The 22,987-nt window shown below is 34.5% G+C and overlaps 1 protein-coding gene across 1 annotated transcript in view; it reads right to left on the reverse strand.

Moving 5' to 3' along the window:
• Window positions 1-5,510: 5,510 nt before the first annotated feature.
• The window catches only part of LOC124369450, a 109,516-nt gene continuing 92,039 nt past the window's right edge, over window positions 5,511-22,987 (reverse strand). Inside the window, exons 8-11 of the mRNA XM_046827457.1 lie at window positions 19,398-22,983; window positions 16,926-17,180; window positions 15,261-16,148; window positions 5,511-5,650 (exon numbers count right to left, since the gene is read on the reverse strand). Coding sequence (XP_046683413.1) covers window positions 5,511-5,650; window positions 15,261-16,148; window positions 16,926-17,180; window positions 19,398-22,983 — 4,869 coding nt within the window. The remainder of the gene's footprint in view (window positions 5,651-15,260; window positions 16,149-16,925; window positions 17,181-19,397; window positions 22,984-22,987) is intronic.

Consider the following 22,987-nt stretch of genomic DNA (forward strand, 5'->3'; position numbering starts at 1 on the left):
CGGCCACAGACGCGCCGCCGCTCAGTACGATGTTGACCGTGCAACAAAAAACACAGTGCGTGATTTGGTACGCGGAGTCAAAGTCAATTGTCAGTGTACAGCGGCTCTTTCGGAGAACATATCCGGGTCAAACAGCACCTGATAACAAAGCTATCGTTCGATGGTTTAACCAGTTTAGGGAAACAGGGACCGTCGGCAAAAAATCTAGACCAGGCCGACCAAGAACATCAGAAGAGAATGTTGAGCGTATCCGGCAATCTTGTGTTAGGAGCCCAAAAAAATCCATTGCTCGACGAAGTCTTCAACTAAACATTCCAAAAACAACAGTACAAAATGTACTGCACAAACGGCTAAGACTTCATGCGTATAAAATTCAGATAAAACAGCAAATAAAACCTACCGACCGCCCTAAACGAACTGAATTTGCAAGTTTTATGTTAAATGGAATTGATGATAATCCAAATTTTCTACAGAAAGTGTTGTTTAGTGATGAAGCTACGTTTCACATAAATGGATGTGTAAATCGTCACAATTGCCGTGTATGGGGATCGCAACAGCCAAACGAAATCCACGAGTATGTGCGTGATTCTCCCAAACTCAATGTGTGGTGCGCGTTATTTCATGACAAAGTTATTGGACCTTTCTTTTTTGTAGAAAAAACCATTACAGGCCTAGTTTACCTGGACATGCTTGAACTGTTTGTGTTCCCCCAATTAGACGATATCAAACAACAGACTGGACAGCGAATCATTTTTATGCAAGATGGGGCTCCACCTCACTATCCACTGCACTAAACGCACGCTTCCCAAACGGTTGGATTGGTAGAGCAGCCCCCATTTCATGGCCTCCTAGAAGTCCTGATCTTACACCTTTGGATTTCTTTTTCTGGGGGTACATAAAAAATATAGTTTACGCAGAAAAGATTCGGGATTTGGACCATCTTCGGGAGCGAAATCTTCCGCAATCTTAAATGTTACGCCAGATATGATTGGACGCACGTGGCAGGAAGTTGACTACAGACTTGATATCTGCAGGGCAACGAACGGTGCTCACATTGAAACATACTAAGGTATGAAAAAAAATATATTTCTTTCCGCACATTTTAAGACCTTTAAATTACCGTTAATAGTTTTTTTATGACAGTTATTTAAAATCTAGGCATTATTTTTCGATGACCCTGGACCATCTTATACCAATAATACTGGACCATCAGATAGAACTTTTGAAAGCAGCAAGTTCTATCTGAAAGTGAAAATTAGAGTCCTCGTAGTACTTAACACGTTGTTTTTTTCGCATTGCTTACATTTAAAAGAGGGGACATTAAACGACAATTCAGTTTGCGGATCAGCGTCATGTTGATGTGGAATATCACACCCAATTGCTACGTCGACCTTGATAGAACTTAAGGATATTCTACCGTGTTCATTGGCTTCAAGCTCCAGTTGAAGGTTCTGGATTTTGTCTATAAGACACAAACAATAAATTGTTATTTATTTTTCTGTAGCAAAGATATTGTAAAACGCACTGACTGTGAAATTAAAAATAATACTAAATACATTAAATTTTTTGCTCAATTTTAGAGGTTCATGGTGCAACGGGCTAGTTCAAGCCAAACCTAGACCATCACCTATCTATGATGTAATAGTGCCAGCCAACCCCTTTCAAGTGAAATAAAATAATTAATTAAAAATGATTTTCATTTGGACAGGTCTGAAACCTAAAAGCGTTACGTATAAGAAGTTAAAAATACAAGATTCTCAGAAAAAACTTTGTGTAATAAGGTAAAGATATTTTCGCAAGAAGAAACTTACGTCGGGAACTTAAAAAATAATAACCTGTTAAGAAAAAATACTCTTGCTTGTAAAAATGTAAGAGAACCAGACCATAGAGCTAATGGCATGGCTACATAAATTAAACACGGGTATACATTAACGATGTGTCTATGATAATCCATGAAAGCTACGTAAAATATATTTATAATGGCCAGAGCACAAAACCTTACCCCCTGCCAACGTCTCGTAAATCACCTATTATTAGGTCACTGTTCCAGCTATATGTTAGTTGCTGGCATATAAATTCCATCTGAGTAATATTTTAGAATGCTTTGACAGATAAAAACATCTTGATAGCCAATATCACAAAAGTCTTCTGGAATAAGCTGTCCAAGAAGAAAACGTCTTCTTTTAGGGGCTTTCGAAGTGGAGCCATTTCGAAGACAAGTTCTGCAATTGTTGAATACCCAGTCAAACAATGTCTCAAATTGTAATTGATGTCCTTCGCGATCCTTCTCTGGAAAACTCACATAAATAATTTTAGTTTGTCAAGACGTTTTTAATTTCCCTAAGGCCTTTTTTTTTTTTTTTTTTTTTTTTTTTTTTTTTTTTTTTTCCTTTGGGATATTGGGGTGGATTCCTAGATCCTCACACGTCAACCTGAGCTTATTGTGTGCCCCTTTGATGTTAGAGGGGTAAGCCTATCTTCGTGCCCTTAATTAGGCTAAGAAGCTTTTCCCCGATACTAGCATCTGGTTCGTCGCCTGGTTGTTTATCACCGAAAAGAGCCCTTCTCCTTGCTCCCAGTCTCTCACAGTCCAGTATTATGTGTTTTGCAGTCTCTTCAGACTTATTGCAGAGTCTACACTCCGAGTCCTCATTTCGTAAACCTAGAGTGTTTAGGTGTTTCCTGAAGTGGCCGTGTCCAGTGATCAAGGCAATCACTTGCTTAACCCGATCCCTCCCCAGCCCCATCAGCCATCTGGTGAATCCGGAGCTAGAATCGGCAAGCAGTCTTTTGCCGAGTGCTTGTCCTTGGTGACTCTGCCACCGCAAGCGGTGTGTCTTCCTGGACCATTTGTTTATACTTTGATAAGCGGCTGACTTGCTTATACCACAACTCGGTTCTGGACCGGTGTATGGCATGCTTGCTCCGCTTTTGGCAAGCCTGTCGGCGCATTCGTTGCCACCTATGCCTGTGTGGCCCGGTACCCAACCAAGACGCACACAGTTGCGTGATCCAAGCTTGCAGAGAGTGTTAAAGCACTCCCACACAAGCTTGGATGAAATGCTGTTGGAGTCAAGAGCTTTAAGAGCTGCCTGACTGTCTGACATTATACAGATGTTCATTTCCTGGTACCTTCTGGTGAGGCCTAGGTTGGCACAGGCTAGGATACCATAGATTTCGGCTTGAAATATGGAGCAGTTCCGACCCAAACTGCCGCTAAGGGCAGTTCTAGGGGATTGACTAAACACTCCATATCCAGTTCTACCCTTAATAAGCGAGCCATCCGTGTACCAGACAAAGCTCTTTCTTATTGTTGGGATGTTATCTTGCGATTTCCACTCATCTCTGGAGTAGAAGTCAACAGAGAATGGCTTATTGAATACGAACTCCGTTCTCATTGTGTCGGAGACCATTTCGAGAATAGCGCTTGGGTTTACAGCTTCAGTGATGGCGCCATGGCTCGCGTTAGACGCGCCATTCCTCCACAAGCCAGCAACCATCAGCCGATAAGCTGACTTACGCGCTTCAGCTTTTATATGAACATCAAGAGGTAGAAGTCCTAAAGCCACCTCGAGGGTCGCTGAGGGACTGCTCCTGAATGCTCCGGTTACAAAGATTGTGCCAAGCCTTTGTAAGCTTTCAAGCTTGGCTTTGGCAGTTACCTGATTCACCTTTGTCCACCAGACTAATGAACCATAAGTGATTTGAGGCCTTACAACTGCTTTGTAAAGCCATAGTGCTATATGGGGTTTTACGCCCCATGAGATTCCTGCAAGTCTCCTGGACGTCATGAGCGCCCACTTTGCTTTGTGCAGGATATTATTAAGATGATCATTCCACGTAAGCTTATGGTCTAGAGTCAGTCCTAAATATTTGACTGTCTTTGACCACTCCAGCTGAGTGGATGCGAGTTTCAGCCTAGAAAGAGACTCTAGGTTCTTTTTTCTAGTGAATGGTACAACTACTGTCTTAGAGGGATTTACTTTCAGTCCCTCTCCCTGACACCAGTTGTGTACATGTTGAAGGTTGGTATTCATGATATCAACAACAACATTTGTGTATTTTCCCTGTACCATAAGGACTATGTCGTCTGCATATCCTTGGACATAGATTCCGTTGTTAGTAAGGTCCTCAAGTAGACCATCTACTACTAGATTCCACCCCTAAGGCCTTAGAATTGGCGTTATGATGGGGCATTCATTTTAATATATTTGACGCCGTATTTGAACCTTGTCTTTTAATCTCATACATAATAAAATAAAACAGTTCAACAATTGATAATATTGTAATATGTCATACTTGTTACAAAATGCTAGGAGGCTTTTTAAACACAGTGAAATATATGAGAAGTAAAGTTAAGTCATGAGAAAAGTGGAATTAAGTATTAATCTATTCAGAGAAGAGGGAGACAGAAATGAGCAGTGACTCGACTACAAATACATTGTTAGCTAACCAATAAATTACGCTAGCTTATTTAATTTCTGCGCATTTAAATTTATTCTTTTAACTATTATATATAATATTAATTTTTAAAGCATGTGTATTAAGTATGTGTTTTAATAAGTCAACATTTAATTTAAATATTATTATCTGTAGAAACCCGTGGTACCCACTCCCGCGTACACTGCAGCGGATTCTTTTTACGCACGTCCGCATTCTTTGATTAATTCCGAGTAGATTGATTTATTTTAGTCTTTTCCTCATCCTACAGATTCTCTACGACCACGACTACATCAGCAGAACCAATATTATACAGACATTTGTAAAGGAAATAATCAATAATGTTATTGGAGACAATAAGGGTATAAGATCATTTTAGAATGTTTAGTAAGGGTTACTGGACGTATGCATTAGTTTTGTCAGAACAATAGGACAACAAAATGCATGTGTATGAGACCAAAGGTTTGATTTGAAATCAAGCAATATCGAAAATTTAAAGGCAAAAGAAGAGTGATGAATTTTGATTTAGCTTGGTTGTGAGCAAGTGCATGTTGACCTTGATCTACATTCTAGGAAGGATTATTAGTCCTGGGATCTTAAGTTGAAGTTCCTGGGACCTGGAATTTTATAACAAATGTTACTGATGCTAGTGATCTATTCTACAGATGTATGTGTAATCCATGAGTGGTTTAACAGCATAATGAAACATTGAGGTAAAGTTGAAGTGCTAGTGAAGTGATTGTGAAGCAAATGAGTCTTCTCAGGCTTTGGTTGTGATGTTTTTGTAGTTTTGTTCCTGGAGTTAAATCGGACATATACGTCCTTTGATTTTACAACTCACCCACTTTAATATTCGCCGGTCGGTTGTGAAGTTATTTTCTTATTGAGTATATTATCTGCCTAATTGAAAAAGTTCAGTGTAGTAATGGTGGTTGACCTTAACTGATTACCTATCAGTTGTTCTAACTTTCCCTATTGCTTGGTTGCCCCACTCTATTTGATGGTTCTCAGAGACTAAGAGAAAATTCTACGACGCATCATGATTCACTTGTTTCCGATGGCTGTCTAGGTCACTGATATTCTGCAGGCTTCCCTGGATTATCGTCGCGAATCTTTCCAACACAAAGGTCACGCTGGTAGTAACACAGTTGACCGTGCCATGGCAGTGCTACTAAGGTGCCTGATACCACCACTGGAGTTTCATTGCCACCTGGACTCACGTTACATCAACGGAGCTAACCATAGATATATTTTATTTTTATGGGACTTTTGGGATGGGAGTTTTTGTTCACTGTGGAGTGCTGCCAGGTGGTATATTTGCATTAGGGATAGTGTAAGGTTTACCATAGTAATATATAGTCTGAGCTGTATGTGAAGCGTTTACCCTTAATTTGAATTTGAGGAGCACTTTCTCGTTAAAATTGGTTTTACACTTTGTTTCCACTCTGCAACTTTGAACAATATTCCTTTTATAATTGTGGATCTAGAAATGTTCACCTCCCTCAGACCATGAGAAATGTCACTTACCGAAAACGTAATTTTATATACTATGCCATCAGTGTTGTTGATAAGTCTTTGATAAATAAATTACTTTTTGATTATTTGTTGTCATTTATGCCTGTGAATGTTGGTTTTTAATGTCTTTAAACTAATGTTATTTAGAGTGTTGTTTACCGAGTACACCGTGTTCATTTACTAATGTGATTGAAATTTGGTGGTAGGGGAAATCCCATTGTATTTCAGTTGCCTAAGAAACCCGTGATTTATTTATCTCTATTGTAAAGTTTTGTAATTTTGAAAACTACACTCCTTCTGTTGACGATGTTAATTATTGCACATATTATACTTAAACATTTTGAGCTTTTAATTTAGGTTAATTATTCTAACATATATTTAATATTTAACTAACTATATTTTTTTAACTATATAAACTATATTTTTTTCGCTCTTCTTCCTGCTTGTAGTATATTATTGTTGATGTTCAGAGTTTAGAGGAGGGGCCCGCTTCCGAGGCTTCTTGATGAGGCTTCGATTCGCGGAGTCGAATTAATTAGAAATAAGTTGGTTTGGTGGTGAGTGATGGATGTGAAAGACACTCAATTATGATATTGAACAATGATTCATCATGGTAACAAATTTTAATTTTAATTCCTTTGAGTTGCTGACGCTTTGAAGAAATAGTTGTATTGTTAGGAACTAATGCGTGGCGTTGGAATGCACTGTGGTGTGCGCGTGGAGTATGATCAGTTTTTGCGGCTGTTTGCTATTTATAAATATTTTTACTTACTCATATTATTTATTGATGGAAGAACAATGAATGCGTTTTATGATACTCGAAATGCAGTGGTGCATTTTAAAGTTAGTCCGCCGTAAACACTTTCGGTCGTATTCTGTAACCCATTTTCTACAAATTTAGTAGATTTCCTCTTCAAAATCAGAAATTTAACTTTGTTATTCAACCCAATTACACACAAGAAGATATATTCACTCGATAAACAATATTCAGCCAAATAGTTTGAAATATTCAATACTTTTTTTATTGTAGACCTATATGAGTCATACTGTTTTGTGATGGCAGTAAAAGGTCTTAAAAAAGGACCAAAGGTATTTATCCCTAAGATATTGCACTTTTATGTTCTCTTGGGACAAGAAGCTTATAATCTGCACTTAGTCCTATAAGATCCTTAGCGCTGGTTCCGGAGTGATAGGATATTAAAGATGGGTAAAGTTATAGGGTAGGAGCCTCCTCCTATCGAGATCCATGAGGAAGAACTAGGGCACTAATCTCAGTCATGTCCCCTAGAAGAAGGGGAGGCCAGCACTGAACCAGCTTCTCCAGTCAAATCAGGCAGGGAGTGGCACTCCCTTGTTGAGGCTAGCAAGAACTTCTGATACTTGGGGAACGAACCCCACCAACAGTCATCTCCCGCATTAGATTAGACCTATCGAATTACCCTTGTACCCCAGAATCTAGACATTTGCAGTTAGTAATGTGCCGCTCCTGGACATCCATAAGGGTGCCCAGGTTTAAGTGACACATCGGATTTTGCTGTGCCCAGTGGTGGGTTCAACTGGAAGGTATAAACCAGCCAGAAGTGATCCCGGCTGTGTAGAGATATTGCGCTTATGTATGTAGTAAATTTAGGACTAATCTCGATCGATTGGTAAGAATTCGCTAATATAGTTTAGTGTAACACTCGTCATAAAACTTCCATGGTCTTTCAAAATAACTGTAGTTTTCTATATGACGTTGCATTACCACATTGTCAATCTGACTGAACACAACACTCACCGCATTTTAAGTCGGACTTCACCAAATTCTTCTTCTTCATACAATGAACTTCTTCTTTTGTGAACTGAAAAGTTATTTAAATCAATGGAAACCAAGGAGTCTGAGTTGTAAGCTAAAAAACCACATTTTAAGAAATTATTAAATTACAGGTCTTGATGTAAAAGCTATTTTATTGTAAATAATACGATACATTTATAGATGGGTTACAAAGATAAAAAGCTTGATTTCAGTAAAGTATGACTATGAGGGCAAAAGGGAATAATAAAATCAATGAATCAGAAAACAAATAGTACATAACTAATATGTGTTATGGAAAAATGAGTTGTAAATAAATGCGTAGATTAATACTGAATATGGTCGGAGGTAAGAAAACTCATAGCCCAGGATGAACGTTTTTTAAACAACTTTCCGGGCCCGTTTTGGGAAAGGCTCCTGCACAAACGTTGACTAGTTGATTTTTGGGAAAATAATTCTCGGTTAATTATACCATACTGGTCCCTATAAGATACATGTATTGGGAATAGATATACTGATTCCATAATATATTCCAACATTTAATTTTGAACAAATATTGTCACAAGAGTGACGAAGCCTTTCTTATCCGTTCATCCTACGAGTATTACGTAATTCACAGAACGTATACGTGCTCTATGTGGTTTCAAATCCTCACTTTGGAAACTTGATTTCGATCCAATTTTTGTACATTCATTTTTCATGCTATAATTGGTTAGTTTGGTTGGTTGGCTGTCGGTTTCTAGTAACTGTGAATGATAAATAAGAAGTTAAACGCAAAATATAATTTGGTAGGTCAAATTTGTTAATTGATTGTTCTGATATTTATTTCGTTTGTCTTCACATTTGTCTCAAATTCCAGAAAAGAAATATATTTACAAAAAAATACATTTGAGCAAGTATTTTGTAATGTACTATTAATCAATTCTTAGATCAGTGATCATAATAAAACAAAATCTGTTTTAATTTTTACATGAGTTATAGTATGTAACTTCATTAACTTTATCTCTTGAAAATATTTTCTTGAAAAGTTATTTCTTAAAAGGTTTAAAGCAGTCTAACGTTTTTACTAAAATTATATAAAAACAGGTTCCTAAGACATTAAAAATATATTAAGAAAACTAAGATTTTATTTTACACTCTTACACGGAAAGCAGACTTTCTATTAATAGGAAGAAAATTATATTTACTAGGAGGAATAACAAAGTACAAGCATAAAAACAAGGTCCAATTTATTTATAATACATTTAGTAACTTAATTCTAATAATAAATTACAACAAAATTTAAAATTGACATTAGTTGGGAAACCATACATAAGTCAGCTTTAGTTTGTTTATTATTTCTAAAAAACACCAAACCATATTGTAATCATCTAATGTGTGTATTAATTTTGAAGGAAACCAAAATTGTGTAAATCACTTGGACCGTATTAAAACAGGATATGTGTGTATAACATACATTAAAAATAAAAAATTAAATAAGTTAAAAATTGTCATCAAAGATGTATTGGATTTATATCAAGGTACCAACAATTTATAAAATATATACCTGCAAAAGTAGCCACAAATACTAAAAGTAAAAACTATTTTTAAAGTTAAATTACCTATGCTTTAAGTTATCCATATAAGTACATGAATTTTTATGAAGCATTGTAGTCACATTAAAAATGTTATCTTAGTACAGTTTAATGACTCCTCCTTTGTTTTAATGGTAAATAACTAGCTATTTTATTTGGTAACAAGCCACATAAGTTTAATTTTAAGAACTAAAAATGTATTCTAAACAGTAAAATGTAATGATAACTGCTGACATGAATTGACGATAAACTACCAGGCATTTTCAGAAAAAGCTACACATATAAAAATACTACCTATACATTTTTGTAAAAGCACCCTTTTATGAAAGCTCCAGCCAAGTTGACCATGATTGGAAATTTATTTGAAAAATATCACTTATGAATGTTTTGTAATATTCTTTTTAATATTACAGTAATTTTTCAGTGTATATACGGTTTTACCAAGAAACAATACAGACTCGCAATAGTATTCAGAGATTTAAGACCCTAAAATCTCGTTTTTTTCTAAGGACCTTACATCTTATGTTTAATTGAATATTGTTTTTAGGAAATCATCATCACTATATGGAAGTTGAATAGATTATGACGCGATCCTTAAGTTAAATCTCTAACAGTTTTCTAAGCTAGCGTATTTTAAAGTTGACAAACCTTAATCGAATAATAATGTCAACACGAAAAATGAGATTTTTATCTATAGCATTTGAGAGGAAGCTTTTAAATTGGTATGTATATACAGCCTATCTCTGGATCAGAAACACATGTATATATATTTTCAAAAAGGTGTAATGGAAACGAAAAGTTAAAAACTATGCCATTTCAAACGTTGTATAAAATTACTTAATTAACATTCCACATAGTACAAAACGATACATTAAACATTCAGTTGTGTTATTCCCTTTCCGAAAATTACATTTCACAGTTATAGAACAATGTGAAGGTTATACATCTTTCTGGCCATTATAAAATAAAATACTAGGTTGCAAATTTTCGTAAGTTTGTTAATATAAAATATATAATAGGCGAAGTGATTGATAACGCCGAAACAATAGCGTTATGTATAACGGTTGTTCAAGTAAAATGCGTGCAATTAACTTTGATTATTTTGAGAAAAATGTTTTTAATGATTATCTTCTTTACAAATGCAACGATAATTGTCAGTGATATTTTTGGATACAGCTGTAATTTTGAGGTAACTTTCTAAACTGCAATGAGATATATAATATTTTCCACTGATTATTATGTAAATGACGAGCCTGAAATGCTTTTTGCGCGTTACTGAATGAAATAACTTTTTACATCGCGGCCAATTACACATGAATAATTTCAACCATAACCATATTATATTCTAGTCAGTGTTTTTAAGGTGGCAAGTAACGGGTTGGGTCGCCATTCTACCGAAATTGCCAGTGGTACTAAAAGAGGGCAGAACGGAGTAGAATAGTCCACGGTAAGTTCCCTAAGTAAAACTTGACGTCACTGACCTCACCGATCGCTCATTGCCTACAGTAATTGTACCTCCGCTACATTATTATTGTATTAGACAACATTCCTGATATGTAGCCGTACATATTTTAGCACTATACATAGTGTTTACTGCGTAATGGAATGCAACCTTATATTATTGAAATATTAATATAACACCGAATTCCGAATGATAATAAATTCTATTTCAATTCTGATCCTAATACATCAATATTATACAATGTGCACTCTGTGAACACGCGTTAGATTCATTAAGAAGAAATAAACATAAATAATATTCAAACTGTTTAAAAAGTGAAATTCTAGGTATTTCGTGTCCATCCGGATTGTAATTAACTTAACAACAGTTTGAGAAAAAAATATTATAGGGCCCTACAACACATACAGCCTAACACCGTAACAGAATATCTGATTTAAAACTACTAAACTCCCATTTAAATAACCTCCTATGTTGGAGCCCGTTAATAAATATGACGTTACGAGAACTGTTATCTACCATCTTCTCAAATGTAAAACTCTAAAACCCATAGCAAAATAGTCGCCTAAACGTATACAGCAAATGAGGTTAAACACAAAAACTTATTTGATCCTTTACAAACTTACTCTTATTTTTAGGATATTATACTTGAAGAAGAGGGTTGATATCAGTTTTCGTAATATCGGTGGTATTTCTGTAACACATACAAACACTAAATAATCATTAAATTTTTAATCTACTATTGCTTTGATAAAAATTGTAGTTTAAAATTGAGAATATTACGAAGCTTACTGTTTTACCATACAAACATCATCGTATTCCTTATTGGGTTGGTGCTCACTTCAGTATTAGTCATATCACCACATTTGAAATAAAACATTATCAATAAAAACAGGTTTCCATATTTATTTCCTGGTTTGTAACTTTATTATACATGAAAAGTTTTATCAACCAATAATATTTCATTAAGAAATATACATTCATTAATTAAAATCAAATAATATTTTCAAAATGGTATTTATTTAATGCAGGTCAGTTGCTCAAAACCTTTTTTACCCATAATTTTTATAACAAGAATCAATAAAGATTTAATACCTACTCTTCTGTTTTTTGTCACACTTTCGAATGTGAATGAATCTTACATTGTTGAGGATTGGACTCATTTCCATCAAACTCTAAAACAATATATTAATTTTGTTAGACAATATTAACAATATTTTGTTTAGAAATATAAAAAACATGATCAATATAATATAGTTTCAGTGCAAGTTCTTTATATGCATCAGTCTACGCATACGGACAGCCAATAGAGTCTTGCTTACGGCATGCGCACAGCTGTTCAAACTGTCCGTGGTTAGCACATCTTCCTTATTTACATAAGCACCTTCGCCGTCAAGATAGCACTGTATAGAAATGAACTTTATACATTCCGCTTATAGAGATTCTTATTCTACCTGATGCTCCTGTATTTTGGATAAAAATTAATAAGGTGCTGGTATGGCTTTTGCTCCTATTAAACTTATAAATAGTATTAAATTTTTAAAATAAATAAATGTACAATAATTGCAATTTGTAGTAAACTATTTGTTGCATAGTAGTAGTGAATTAGTTAATTGCCTGTTTCGAGTTCTATTTTAAATGAATATTACGTCATATTTATTATAATTGTAATATTATAACTCTTACCACTATCAAAGAAGACTTCTGCATACACATGATGAAAGAACAAATAATTTACTAATAACATTTTTACTAATTAACCAAACTATCTATTTTTGTATAACATTAGGCACATATGTAGTTTTTAATCATCATATACAATCATAACACATTTATATCAATTAATTTTCGTTGACTAGACCATACCATATTTTATTTTATTGCAAGTGCTAAAGCACTTGTGCGTATAACAAAGAAAAACATTATATAATATTATTTCATCATCCTTTAAGTAGTTTTATGATACCTTTACAAAGTTATTCAGTTATTGTAAAATATAGGTCTTTCATTGAAGAAACTGTATAAACATTTCCTATTAAAAATATATATCTCTTGTCCTTAGCCAAAAAATTTTCAGTAAAACAGGAATTTCGACTAATGTATTTATAGTACAGAAGTAAAACATTACATAAAACTATGTTCATTAGTGGTTAGTTTTTTATTACAATGATGGAATTCTTATTAGACTATTTATACAAAATATTAAAGTGTACAGGTATATTAGCTGAAGTTACTAATTATTGTTTTTTTGTTCGTAAGTGACATGCAATTAGGTTATAGGTTTTCATTTTCATTTTTCAAAACTGCTGATCAAGTAGTTCACTGCGAGGAATAAGATTAAATTCTAAAGCGGATCTTGGGCGAAATTGGTGGACAGGAGTCGTCGGGAGATATGGATATTCTTCCTGGAAACCGGAAGGAATGTTTCCTAGACTTGAAGAGGGTTTCAGATCAACGAAATCAATCTGATAAGGAGACAGTGCTCTGTCGTCATCGACAGACCTGAGTGACGCAAGCACAGCTGCTCGGTTGGGAATTCCTTTAAAGATACCTCCATTACCAGAAACATCTCTAAATAGATCTTTAACGTGAAATCTATCAGATACTTTAATACTCTTAACACTCCCTCCAAAGCTATCAAAACTGTCATTGTGTTTAACTCTCTTTGAAGTTTCTGTGTCAGACGTGGGAGCCGATTGAACTTTCGTTGAATCTTTTCTCTTTTTTCTTCTGCTTTTGTAGCGGCCCCTTTGTTTTCGTGGTCTTGTGTCTGCCCCAGAATCCGAATCCACCGACTGTCTTCTGGCATTTGAAGAAGCTAAGTCCAACCGAGGCATGGACCTATATTCTCTACCTTTAATACCTCCTAACTCTGATTGTTCCAGATGTTTAAAAAACTGCTTTGCTTTTTCAAACCGTATTTTGAATTCATTTGCCTGGCCAATATCTGTGCTTTTAGAACAATGTTCTTTAATGTCAGTTTTCAACGCTTTTTCACAGGTGATATCAGTGAATTCGTTTTTTGCTGTTTCAGTTTGTTCAGAATTGTTATTTGCTGTTTTTTGAATCACTGAATTGTTATTTAATTTAATATTTTTATCAATGTCATTAAAATTCTCAAAGTTACTTTTGGAATCCATCAAATCGACCACAGGGTCAGAATACTTAGATTTAATTTCAATATTCTCATTCATATTTGAATCATTTGAAGAATTAGGTAGACAACTGTAACTCGTATTGACGTCTAATTTTAATGATCTGTGATTATTTTGCATTACAATAGTACTTCCTCTAACTTCAATTTCTTTCGGTTTAAATTTTTTGTTTCCATTAACTGCAACCAAGTTATCTGTATCATTGTATAAATTATTTACTTTTATTGTGTTTTTAAAGGTTGAACTATTACCGGTATCATCATTGTCACCATCTTCTAGTACTCTGATGGATGGCATTTTATTTTCCTCACGTTTGACGTTTTCTCTAGGGTCTCTTTGTTCAGTTACCAAATCATCCCAATAAGACTTCCAGTATGACACTAGTTTCATAGAAGCTGTTTCATCAACTGTAGTTTCCCTTTTAAATGACTGATTAGTATTCCTTTCACTGTGGTCATTGTCTGTTTTAATAAACAGTTTATTTTCTTTATTTTCGAAATGTTCGTGGGTATGTGTTTGCTGATTAGCAATCGTTGAAGATCTATACGAGGTATAGGAGACCGACGAAGGAATATTGTGATTTTTTTCATCAAAATGCGATGCAAGTTGTAGTACACTTTTTGAATTGAATTTTGATAAATTTCTTGACTCAGACGTGGGATTAATCTGATTCTCTGTTTCTTGCAGTTTTTGAAGTTTTTTATCCCAGTAAAGTTTTCTTTCAGATACTGAGAATTCATCGATCATGTCGTCTGATATTGATTCTATATCACCCTCTAATAGAACTCGAATACTATTTTTAATTTTTCTTTCATGGTGACAAATTAATGTTTGTTGAGAAAGTTCGCTTTCACTTAAATCGTCCTTGTTGGCGTCTTCTTTATTATACTGGCGGCATTTAATATCAGAGAGTGTATTACATTTCAGATCTTCATTATCGGTTTCTGTAAGAGTATCATCTAATTGTTGTAAATTTAATTTCTTAACATTTAATCCTTCAATTTCGTTTACCCCTCCTTCAACAGTACCTCCAATAAATTCACATAGATCTTCTGTTCCTGATTTAATAGTGGTATTACTGTTGGCCTCGATATGCTTACCTTGGATTGTACTTCCATTATCGGAAATATTTGATATTGTAGTAATTTCACCGGAATCATAGTTTGTTGTACTATTAATTTCATATGAATCTGTATGTTCAGTGGATAGTTTTTCATTTTCATGACCTGGTTTAAAGCAGCTGGCTTCATTGTAAGATTTTAAATTTATTTGTGAGTTATAATTTAGGATGTCAATAATACGGTGACCTTCAAAGGCGTTCTCACCTATTGAAAGTTGTGTTATAGAACGAGCGCTATCACCATTCGTTTGGTCGCAAATGTCTTGTTCGACTGAACTGAATTCCTCGCCACTTTGGTTACTGTTGTATGATAAATGTTCTTGCCTCTTAGAAGTGGGAGAGAGTGGTTCTGATTTACGTGAATCATCCTCTTCGTCAATTATCGACATCTGTGCAGTATTTCCCAGAAGTACCCTGGGATATTGATACGGAGATATGATCCAGTCAACCTGAGTATCATCTCCTTGCTCCTTGACTTCAATCTCTTCGGTTTGTTCAGGTTCAGGACAAAAAGAACATGGTTTGGGCTCTGGAACGGCTTTACATGGTGTTGCCCAAACTGATGCTAGTGTGCATTCTTCAAAATCATGCTTGCTCTCTTCATTACTTTCATCTCCTTGCAGCATTCCTCCGGAGACTTCAGCATGAAACTCGTCAGTATCAAAGCATGGTATTCCATCTTTAAAATATTTTTCTAGTGATTGCAATGAAGGAGAAGGCGTTCTTGCAGACAACCACTGAAAATCATCCCCTTTATCTTGTATATGCATTTCTAGCTTTTTTAACGCTTCGTTCAAATTAGGAGCTGATATTATCGAATCAAAGTCCATTACTTTAGAAACACTTTCTGATGGATCACCAAACTCGACATTTGATGACCACATGTGAAAATCTACACTATCTGATTCTGAAGAAATGCTTAAATCGTTTTCATTAAAATGTGTGAATTTATCGGACAATGACTCCTCACCACCGTTTCCATCAGACTGTAAACTGTCAAATGAGGGTTGCAAAGATGAAAAATCGGTTCCTTCAAATGGGTTAACCTCGCAAGAGTCAACCACATAAGAGTCCTTATAATCAAGTGATAAATCTGTAAATATATCATTATTTGCCTCAAGTGAGAAACTTTTACTATGAATACTGTTTTCGGAATTCGTACTGTGATCAAAATTTGCAAACGGTTCAGGAATAATTGCAGGCTTTACAAATACTGCATCATCACATTCTGATCTGGAAAGTTTCTGAGTGCCTACTACACATGTATCTATATTTTGTTTGCTTTGATCGGATATTGGTGAATTTGTAGTTATAGGATTTTCTGTAAAATAACCTATAGCCGAAGATGATAATTCGTATTCGTTTCCTTCGTTGACATTGTAATTAAAATCTTCTATAGCAAGCAATTCTTTTTGAGTTTCCATATCAATTTCTTCATCTTCTATATTAGGCGAATCACTGAAATCGCAATGAACAATAACCAAACGAGGTTTTGTAATGTTTGTTTCTTGTGACATGGTTTGATGGGTTAAAAAATCATTACCTTCAATGTAAGGTATGGAATCTACAATATTAACCTCTTCTAGCAATTTTTTGTCAAGAGTTTCATCTTCAATACTAGACATATCGTCTTCATTCGAGTCAAAATTTAAGAGGGTCTGATCAATATGGATAATCTTCCTAGTACTAGCACTAACGTTCTGAAATTCATGTATCTTCTCCATAACGTTAGTTTCAGGACTAGGTAATTCATCTACTTCAGAAATTTCCTTTTGTATGTCTAGATCCATAGTTTCATCTTCAATACTTGAAACATCACAATGATCATCTCCAGCTGTAAGATATGACTGGTTTTCCAACACATACTTACCTTGAAAAGCGATAAAATCGGTATCCTTTATATCTGGTGTTTCCATAGCATCTATCTGAGACATTTCGATTTCAATATTCCTATCCATTTCTTCATCTTCAATACTTAGAACTTCACAGAGTTCTTGCTCCACCGTTAGCAGATTGTTGTCAAGTGAGTTTGATTCCATGTATAGTGATCTGTTTATGTTTTCATTTTTAGTCCTATTGAAATATTCTTCTGTACTCTTATTTATAAAGATATCAACGTCTGAGCCTGAATAACAAGAATTGTTCATTAAAACACACAAATTGTTGATACTTTTGTTTACTTTTTGCGAAGTTTGGCCATAATTAGTTTCACAAGTCGTATAAGGATCATTACTATCATGTAACTTTTCACTGCTCCATGTAAGTTTATTATCGACTTCTTCTAAAGTTAGCATTTCATTAAATGACGATTCTTTGCCATTTTCTAAAAAAACAATATTAGACTTTAAGTCAGTGTCTGCAAGCGGTGTAAAGTTTTCCTTGCAATATACTTCTGCATTTCCGGAATTGTAGTCTGAGTCGTGAGTGCCATCAAAAATGCGTTTGTAAGTAGAAACATTATTTACGATTGGTAAATCGTGATGGATTTTAAAAGATTCGTTTTCTTTTTTAGTTGGGAGGTTTTCAAATAATTCTTTAATATGCTTTATATTAGAATATTCCTGATTGTAGAATCTTTTTGAATTTAATTTTGAAGACGATATAATCATTTTATCAGGAGAAGGAGACATTGCATCATCTACGTCGTTTTCATAAAAACCAGATTTGTCTTCATTACACTCATCATTCAAAGACTTGAAAGACGTTTGTAAGCATAAACTATCTTGTGGGTTTAAAGAATTTACTTGTTCTTCAGAGCTAATATCATATGAATCTGATTCAGAAAATATAAATTGCCTAATTTTGTGAGCGATACCTGTAGTATTGATTTCTAAGTTAGTATTTTGTACTTTTGTACACATTTCGCTATTTTCTAAGACGACAATTTTATGATCAACATTGTCAGTGGTTATACTACTCTGGGACTCTGGTGGAATGGGACAAAATAAATCGCCTGAAGAAATGATAGAGCTCTTTTCAAAATTATTTGTGTAATTACAAATATTATAGTCTGAGGTTTGCGGCTCAAAGACGGCTTTATTGATTTCATTCATATTATAGTTCCTTCTTTCAGGCGTTTCTATATTACTTACTAATTTTAAATACAGTTCTCTAGCTGCAAATGACGATTTATTGTTATCTGTGGTTTCCACTTCATTCGGAGCTTTGCTCTCAGGGATTTTTATTTCATCTTCTGGCCTGTAGTCTACAGTAAGAATCTCTGACTGATATTTAAGAAGTTCACAGGATGATTCATTCCTCTCAACTTTTCCAGCTACATATGGTAGGTAAGAATTTTCCTCAATACTAAATAACTTGTTGAAGTTGTCGCTATTTGGAAATGTATGACTTTGATTGTCTGATTCTATACCCGGTTGAATATTAGATTGAGTCTGTACACACGTATTGCTTTCTTTAAAGTCTTCATGTATCATACACTGACGGTAACCACGAATATTTTCCATTTCAATTTCATTATTCTCCAGAAATTTAGGATCTTCAGTCGACTGATCTTGACTAATCAATTGTTCAATTTCTAATTCATAATCGATAGATTTAACTTTGCATTCATCTGATTTTTCTACATTTGGTTGAGCGATACATTGGATTTGTTCACTCGTATTCTCTTCTTTAAAGTCTTCATGTATTTTAATTTGATGGATGTTATGAATCTCTTCTATCGTAATTTTATTAATTTCAAACAATTTAGGGTTTCCTTTTAAGTGACTTTGAGAAATCGATTGTTCAGTTTCAAAATCATAACTAGCAGTGTCAACTTTGCACTTGTCTGATTCTTTCAAATTTTGTTGAACATTAGTGTGGATCTGTACGCACTTATTGTCTTCTTTAAAATCTTCATGTACAATAATATGAGGGTCACTGTGATTCTTTTCTACTACAATTTCATTATTCTCTAACAATTTAGGGTATTCAGTCGGCTGATCTTCAGTTATCGAGTGTTCGATTTCTAGTCCGTGACCCACTGGTTTAATTTTGATTTCGTCTGATTCTTCTAAACCTTGTTGAGCATTAAATTGGGTCTGTACATATGTATTCTCTTTATTCAATTCTTCATGTACCATTATTTGGGAGACGCTATGAATCTTTTCTACTGGAATTTCATTATCATCTAACACTATAGGATCTTCATTCGATTGACCAGTAGTAATCAAATTTTCAGTTTCTAATTCACAACGAAAAGTTTTAGCTTTGCACTCGTCTGATTCTTCTATATCTTGTTGAACATTAGAGTGGATCTGTACACACGTATTGTCTTCATGACATTTTTCATGTACCGTAATTTGGGAGACGCTATGAATCTTTTCTACTGTAATTTCATTACCCTCTAACACTGTAAGATCATCAGTCGATTGATCTGTAGCGAACAAATTTTCAGTTTCTAATTCACAACCAATAAGTTTAGTTTTGCACTCGTCTGATTCTTCTAAATCTTGTTGAACGTTAGAATTGGTCTGTACACACGTATTGTCTTCTTTGAAATCTTCTTGTACCATAATTTGAGGGACACTGTGATTCTTTTCTACTACAATTCCATTATTCTCTAACACTGTATGATCTTCATTCGATTGATCTTGAGTTATCGAGTGCTCGATTTCTAGTTCGAGACCAACAGGTATGATTTTGCATTCGTCTGATTGTTCTAAATCTTGTTGAACATTAGATTGGGCCTGTACACACGTATCGTTTTCATTAAATTCTTCATGTACCACAAATTGGGAGATACTGGGAATTTTTTCTAGTAAAATTTCATTATCCTCTAACACTGTAAGACTTTCAGTCGATTGATCTTGAGTTATCGAGTGTTCGATTTCTAGTTCGTGAGAAACAGGTTTAATTTTGCATTCGTCTGATTCTTCTAAATCTTGTTGAACATTAGGGTGGATCTGTACACACGTATTATCTTCTTTATAATCTTCATGTAACGTAATTTGACGGACACTGTGAATAAATTCTAATGCAATTTCAGAATTATCTAACAATTTAGGATCTTCCGTTGACTGATCTTCAGTAATCAATTGTTCAATTTCTAGTTCGTGACCAACAGGTATGATTTTGCATTCGTCTGATTTTTCTAAATCTTGTTGAGCACTAGATTGGGCCTGTACACACGTATCGTTTTCATTAAATTCTTCATGTACCACAAATTGGGAGATACTGGGAATTTTTTCTAGTAAAATTTCATTATCCTCTAACACTGTAAGATTTTCAGTCGATTGATCTTGAGTTATCGAGTGTTCGATTTCTAGTTCGTGAGAAACAGGCTTAATTTTGCATTCGTCTGATTCTTCTAAATCTTGTTGAACATTAGAGTGGATCTGTACACAAGTATTATCTTCTTTATAATCTTCATGTAACGTAATTTGAGGGACACTGTGAATCATTTCTAATGCAATTTCAGAATTATCTAACAATTTAGGATCTTCCGTTGACTGATCTTCAGTAATCAATTGTTCGATTTCTAGTTCATAACTAACAGGTTTAACTTTGAATTCGTCAGATTCATCTAAATCTTGTTGAGCATTAGATTGGGTCTGTACACACGTATTGTCTTCTTTGAAATCTTCTTTTACCATAATTTGAGGGACACTGTGATTCTTTTCTACTACAATTCCATTATTCTCTAACACTGTATGATCTTCATTCAATTGATCTGGAGTTATCGAGTGCTCGATTTCTAGTTCGAGACCAACAGGTATGATTTTGCATTCGTCTGATTGTTCTAAATCTTGTTGAACATTAGATTGTGCCTGTACACACGTATCGTTTTCATTAAATTCTTCATGTACCACAAATTTGGAGATACTGGGAATTTTTTCTAGTAAAATTTCATTATCCTCTAACACTGTAAGACTTTCAGTCGATTGATCTTGAGTTATCGAGTGTTCGATTTCTAGTTCGTGAGAAACAGGTTTAATTTTGCATTCGTCTGATTCTTCTAAATCTTGTTGAACATTAGAGTGGATCTGTACACACGTATTTTCTTCTTTATAATCTTCATGTACCGTAAGTTGAGGAACACTGTGAATCATTTCTAATACAATCTCAGAATTCTCTAACAATTTTGGATCTTCAGTCGATTGATCTTGAATGATCGAGTGTTCGATTTCTATTTCATAACCAACAGGTTTAACTTTGCACTCATCAGATTCATCTAAAGCTTGTTGAGGATTAGATTGAGTCTGTACACACGTACTTTCTTCTTTGAAATCTTCATGTACCATAATTTGAGGGACACTGTGATTCATTTCCACTACAATTTCATTATTCTCTAACACCGTATGATCTTCAGTCGACTTATCTTGAGTTATCGAGTGTTCGATTACTAGTTCGTGACCAACAGGTTTAATTTGGTTTTCGTCTGATTCTTGTAAACCTTGTTGAGCATTAAAGTGGGTCTCTACAATCGTATTATTTTCATTAAAGTCCTCAAGTACCATAATTTGGGAGACGCTATGAATCTTTTCTACTGGAATTTCCTTACACTCTAACACTGAAGGCTCTTTAGTGGATTGACCTGTAGTTATCAACTTTTCAGTTTCTAATTCACAACCAACAGGTTTAGCTTTGCACTCGTCTGATTCTTCTAAATCTTGTTGAACGTTAGAATGGGTCTGTACACACGTATCGTCTTCTTTGAAATCTTCACGTACCATAATTTGAGGGACACTGTGATTCTTTTCTACTACAATTTCATTATTCTCTAACACTGTATGATCTTCAGTCGACTGAATTTGAGTTATTGAGTGTTCGATTTCTAGTTCGTGACCAACAGGTTTAATTTTGCTCTCGTCAGATTCACCTAAATCTTGTTGACTATTAGAATGGGTCTGTACACACGTATTGTCTTCATTAAATTCTTTATGTCCCATGATTTGGGAGACGCTATGAATCTTTTCTACTGGAGTTTCATTATTCTCTAACACTGTAGAACCTTGAGTCCATTGACCTGTAGTGATCAAATTTTTAGTTTCTAATTCACAACCAACAGGTTTAGCTTTGCACTCGTCTGATTCTTCTAAATCTTGTTGGGCATTAGAGTGGGTCTGTTCACACGTATAATCTTCATTAAAGTCTTCATGTACTATAATTTGAGGGATGCTATGAATATTTTCTACTGGAATTTTATCATCCTCTAACACTTTTATATCTTCAGTCGATTGACGAGTAGTGATCATGTGTTCAGTTTCTAATTCACAACCATCAGGTTTTGCTTTACTCTTGTCTGATTCTTCTACATCTCGTTGAACAGTGGAGTGGGTCAGTACACACGTATTATCTTCTATAAAATCTTCTTGTACCGTAATTTGGGGAACACTTTGAATCTTCACTACTACAACTTCATTATTATCTAACAATTTAGGATCTTCAGTTGACTGATCTTCAGTAATCAATTGTTCGATTTCTAGTTCATAATTAACAGGTTTAACTTTGCATTCGTCAGATTCATCTAAATCCTGTTGAATATTAGATTGGGCCTGTACACAGGTATCGGTTTCATTAAATTGTTCATGTACCACAAATTGGGAGATACTGGGAATTTTTTCTAGTAAAATTTCATTATCCTCTAACACTGTAAGATTTTCAGTCGATTGATCTTGAGTTATCGAGTGTTCGATTTCTAGTTCGTGAGAAACAGGTTTAATTTTGCATTCGTCTGATTCTTCTAAATCTTGTTGAACATTAGAGTGGATCTGTACACACGTATTGTCTTCTTTATAATCTTCATGTACCATAATTTGAGGAACACTGTGAATCATTTCTAATACAATTTCAGAATTCTCTAACAATTTTGGATCTTCAGTTGATTGATCTTGAGTGATCGAGTGTTCGATTTCTAGTTCATAACCAACAGGTTTAACTTTGCACTCATCAGATTCATCTAAATCCTGTTGAATATTAGATTGGGCCTGT

Source organism: Homalodisca vitripennis, chromosome X, assembly GCF_021130785.1.
Source record: "Homalodisca vitripennis isolate AUS2020 chromosome X, UT_GWSS_2.1, whole genome shotgun sequence".
Classification (NCBI taxonomy): domain Eukaryota; kingdom Metazoa; phylum Arthropoda; class Insecta; order Hemiptera; family Cicadellidae; genus Homalodisca; species Homalodisca vitripennis.